The sequence below is a fragment of the Asparagus officinalis genome, chromosome 8 (assembly GCF_001876935.1).
Source record: "Asparagus officinalis chromosome 8, Aspof.V1, whole genome shotgun sequence".
Taxonomy (NCBI): Eukaryota; Viridiplantae; Streptophyta; class Magnoliopsida; order Asparagales; family Asparagaceae; genus Asparagus; species Asparagus officinalis.
This window is the reverse complement of record NC_033801.1, coordinates 79368318-79373840: the sequence shown is the minus strand read 5'-3', so window position 1 is coordinate 79373840 and position 5523 is coordinate 79368318. Positions and strand designations below refer to the sequence as shown.

Here is a 5523-nt window from a genome sequence, read left to right as displayed (position 1 = left end):
ATTTTATTTGATGAATATAATACATGAGCTCTACAGAGTGAGAGAAGGCTATTGATGAGTTGTAGGATCCTCTACAGTCTAGGATGTAGAGGTTCCCATGGAGCTACATACCATATTGCATGTAGGTATACATTGTTTCTTCTATAAGTATTGTTAGAATAAGTTTATTGGGTATTGGGTTAATGGGCTGTGACCCGTTAACCATACTCCTCTTTGTATGCATATATATATGTATTCTTAACTATCTTAATGACTCAATTGATTAGGGTTTTTGATCCTTCAACATGGTATCAGAGCGATACCCTCCAAACCCTAACCCTTGTTCTTAAAAAAAAAAAAAAGTACTAACCTTCTCTGCTCTCCTCCGCTCCGCAACCGGACTTCACCACCCTCCAAACCCTAACCCTCGACGACGGTGCCGGAGTCTCTTCGAGCTGCTCACCACCGCCCTGCGTTTAGTTCTCATCGCCGCCATCAAAAAAAAAACAAAAAAAAAGGGGGGGAAGAAACTGATCGGAACCCTAAAGGACAAGCGGATCGCTCACCACCGCCCTGCCCTTTGTTCTCATCGTCCTCTCCTTTGCTAGATCCACTGAGCTCCAACCTCCTCTAGCCGCAGACCTCCGACGATCCTCTTTCCTCCAGCCTCGGCATAGTCAGCAAAGAAAGCATGGTAACTGTAAAGTCACTTTTTTTCCCTCTTATTGTGTTTTTCAGGACCTAGCAACTGGGATGACGATTGGTTCGGGGCATGAGAGAGGAGGTATGTACTATTTGGACGATAGTGTGTCAGATACTGGTCTTGTTGCATCACAGCCTGGCTCTACCTTACTATGGCACTGGCGTCTAGGTCATCCTTCACTGCAAAAGCTTAGATCGGTAGTTTCTATTCAGCCTTCTGTTTCTTCATTAGGTTGTGAGTCGTGTGAACTGGGTAAGCACCATCGTGCTACTTTTCAGAGTCGTGTCAATAAACGCAGTAGTGTTGCGTTTGAGTTGGTTCATTCCGATGTTTGGGGTCCTTACCGTGTTTCCTCTGTGAAAGGTTTTCGATATTTCATTGTCTTTGTTGATGATTTCTCTCGCATGACTTGGTTGTATTTGTTAAAAGAGAGGTCTGAGGTCTCGAATGTTATTGAACTTTTTTATAATGAAATAAAAACCCAGTTCTCTACTTCTGTTCGTATTCTTCGTACTGATAACGCTTTGGAATATATGAAAAATGATGTTACAAAATTTTGTGCACTTAATGGTATTATTCATCAGACTTCATGTTCTCACACTTCACAACAAAATGGAGTTGCTGAGAGAAAACATAGACATATTCTAGATGTTGCTAGAACAATGATGATACATATGAATATTCCAAAGTATTTGTGGTCTGATGCTGTTCTAACTGCCTGTTATTTGATTAATCGCATGCCTTCCTCTGTTCTTGATGGTTTAATACCATTCCATTGTCTTTATCCTGATAAAAAACAATTTTCTGTGATTCCTCGCGTCTTTGGTTGTACGTGTTTTGTTCAGGATTTGACACCTGGTTTGGATAAATTGTCTTCTAGATCCATTAAGTGTGCTTTTGTTGGATACTCACGTACTCAAAAAGGGTATAGGTGCTATCATCCCTCCACCAGAAAATATTTTGTGTCTGCTGATGTTACCTTTTTTGAGTCTGTCCCATATTTTTCCTCTAGTTCCACTACTGCTGGTTGTCCACAGGTACCACTACCTTCTTATGCTCCTACCACTATACCGTTATCTGCTCCTGAGGCTCCTGCACCGAAGCCTCTACTGACATACTCTCGTCGTCCTAAAGTACATGCACCTGTCTCTGTTCCTGCCGACTCTTCATCTCCAGCTGCAGGTCCATCTCATGTTGAGACTTCTATCTCTTCTGACTTGGATGTTCCTATTGCTCTTCGAAAAGGTAAACGATCTTGTCCGAAATATCCTATCTCTCTTTTTGTCTCTTATGACCGTCTCACCTCATCATTTCGTCAGTTTGCTTTGTCATTGTCCACTATATCTTTACCCAGGTCACATGAGGAAGCTTTATAAAGCTCGCCTGGTTGCTAAAGGTTATACTCAGACATATGGCATCGACTATTTTGAGACTTTTTCTCCTGTTGCGCGTCTCAACTCCATCAGAATTCTTTTCTCTTTAGCTGTTAATATGGATTGGGCGATGCACCAACTAGATGTGAAGAATGCTTTCCTTTATGGTGATTTGGACGAGGAGGTTTATATGGAGCAACCTCCTGGGTATGTTGCTCAGGGGGAGAATATTATCTGCAGGCTGAGGAAGGCCATTTATGGGTTAAAACAAAGTCCACGAGCTTGGTTTGATAAATTCAGCAATGTTATTTCTAGTGTTGGTTTCCAACGTTGCCAGTCTGATCACTCTGTCTTTCTTCGACGTACAACAACTGGCTTGGTTATTTTAGCAGTATATGTTGATGATATTCTACTGACTGGGAGTGATTCTGTTGCCTTAGCAGAAACTAAGGAGTATCTAAACCGTCATTTTATCACCAAGGACATGGGAAAGCCCAAGTATTTTCTTGGGATTGAAGTTGCATATCAAAAGCATGGCCTGTTGTTATCCCAAAGGAAGTATGTGCTAGATTTATTAGAAGAAACAGATCTCTTGGGATGCAAACCTGCAAGCACTCCAATGGAGGCAAATGTTGATTTGTGGCGTGATGATACTTCTTTACTGGATGATGCTGGACGATATAGGAGACTGATTGGGAAGCTAATCTATTTAACAGTTACCAGACCTGATATTACATTTGCAGTAGGTGTACTGAGCAGATTTATGCACAAACCTAGAGAGGTTCATTGGACAGCTGCTCTAAAGATTTTGGCATATGTCAAGAGTTGTCCTGGTAAGGGATTGCTATATAAGAAGCATGGGCATACTCACATTTCGGCTTTCTCTGATGCTGGCTACGCAGGAGACATGGGAGACCGAAAGTCAACCTCAGGATTTTGTACTTTTGTTGGAGGTAATCTTGTGACTTGGAGAAGTAAAAAACAAGATGTAGTATCACGGTCTAGTGCAGAAGCCGAATATAGAGCAATGGCTCACACTGCTTGTGAGATGGTTTGGCTACGAAAGTTTATGACAGAACTTGGTTTTGATCAGCCTGGACCCATGCCAATGCATTGTGACAACCAGTCTGCCATTTATATTGCACAGAATCTTGTGTTTCATGAAAGGACAAAGCATATTGAAGTTGACTGCAATTTTGTCAGAGATGCTTGGGAGAAGAAGATAGTGTCTCTCATATTCACTCCATCCTCACAACAACTTGCTGATATTCTTACCAAGGCTACTTCTTCAAAGGTGTTTTCTACTATATGTGACAAGCTGGGCATGATGGATATCTATGCTCCAGCTTGAGGGGGAGTGTTAGAATAAGTTTATTGGGTATTGGGTTAATGGGCTGTGACCCGTTAACCATACTCCTCTTTGTATGCATATATATATATGTATTCTTAACTATCTTAATGACTCAATTGATTAGGGTTTTTGATCCTTCAACAAGTATAGTGCACGTGCGTTGAATGTGAACACGTATGCTTGTTTGATACTTTTTTTCTCTTTTTTTAATCCTAATAGTTAACTAAGGTGAGCACTCTTAGGGGGTGTTAGTCAATTGGGATATTTTAATGCAAATTGGGATAATTGTTAAAGCGGAATAATTTTTTGCTAGTGGGATATTTTAGTGGGATAAATAGGAACAATTTTGTGAAGCGGTATATTTTGATAAAATAACGTGGGATAAATTTTTATAATCATGAAATATATATTTATACATTTTAAAGATATAAATATTATTTATGTATTTTAAACTTACTATTATTGATTTATAATTGCTTACAAGAATATTCTTTACTATTAAATAACTTTTCGTTAGACTATAAGATATTGACAATTATTATTATTATGATGGTCTAATGGTGATAACCATAATAGGAAAGAAGTAAAGATAAAAAAAATATAAAAAATAAAAAATAACAAAATAAATATGAGTTCTAGTTTTTTACCACCTAGTTCCAAGCTAAAACTTGGAATAATTTGAGAGACTAGAACTCTCATTTTTTATAGAAAAATGAAAAAAAGTAGGATAATTTTGTACCATTATCCCAATTCTAGTTTTATTAGAGTTCTACTTGACTAACACTATAAAAAAATATCTCATTTTCTAGTTCTATGTGACTAACACCTTAAAAATTTATCCCACAAATTATCCCAGTTCTAGTTTTAAGTTCTAGATGACTAACCCCCCCTTAAGGTGACCGATAACATGGATTCAGTACCTCAGTACAACGAACCAATGCAGTTAAATCCATAAATGGCATATTTCAGTGTGATGTCCTCATTTATCGCTGGTGCTTTTATGTTTCTTACCATGGTGTAAATACATGTGGTGTACAGAAGATCTCAGTTGGTGATGGTACATGTTTCAATAGAACTTATAATTTTAGCTCTACCCTCCTTCATGCTCGTCATGGTTCCTGCTACTAAAAAAAATATTTTATGTTTTATAGTTTTGCACAGCTCATGATAGTATCTTTCTATTTTCTTTCTACAATGTGTCTTCGCGAGATCTTCTTACAGCAATATTTATCTCTAGAAGATTTCTTCTTTCTTTGAACATCTTAAAGCGATACTGATCTCTCAAAGCTATCTGTAACAACTAACAACATGATCAATATATAATATCAGTTCTGAGTTTCTCATATTGACAAAATGATGAATAACTTGAGAATCAGCTTCTACCAAGTAAAAATAGACTTAGCTTATTGCCTATTTTACTCAAAGATATCAAGCACAATAGAAATAGCTTTACATCCAGAAAACCTCATAGTTGATGAAGGATGATTGGAGCTCCATACTGCGGTTGAATGGTAATATTACTAACGGGAGAGTGCACATAGGAGGGTGACAGTTCAAAGGAAAAATGCTGCAATATCATTGCCAGAGATGTCTTTGCTTCTATCATTGCAAAATTCTGCCCAATGCAGTTTTTCGGTCCCCAGCCAAAAGGGAAATATGAAGAATGGTTGTTTGTAGCCTTTGTGACTCCCTTTGAGAATCTCTCCGGGTTGAACTCTTCTGCGTCTTTTCCCCAAAGTTTGGAGTCATGATGTATAGCGAGTGTTGGTAACATAATATCAACGCCTGCAGGAAGTAAAATCCCCCCCAGTCTCGTTTTGTTGTAAGTGTGTCGATACTGAGCAGTTAACGGTGGATATAACCGTAAGACTTCAAGCAATATCATGTTAACCTGCAACAAGAGTTACGAAGCCAATATTCATGAAATGTGAGAGAAATTAGAGGTGCAGGGGTGTTCCTATGTATACTGTTGACATATTAGTAATATATAGGGACTTATTTGTAAGTTGTGTGTTGTAGGGGCCTATATAAGCCCAAGTTATCTCAGCAATGAATTAGGGTTTCTCATATAATTCTAGTTGGTATCAGAGCCTCCACCAAAACCCTAGCCGCCGCCG

At 38.6% G+C, this 5523-nt stretch overlaps 1 protein-coding gene across 1 annotated transcript in view; it reads right to left on the bottom strand.

Annotated features, from left to right (window-relative positions):
* Positions 4699-5523, bottom strand: part of LOC109819481 (cytochrome P450 CYP72A219-like) — a 14431-nt gene continuing 13606 nt past the window's right edge. The window contains exon 5 of the mRNA XM_020385215.1: positions 4699-5297. Coding sequence (XP_020240804.1) covers positions 4872-5297 — 426 coding nt within the window. The 3' untranslated portion in view covers positions 4699-4871. The remainder of the gene's footprint in view (positions 5298-5523) is intronic.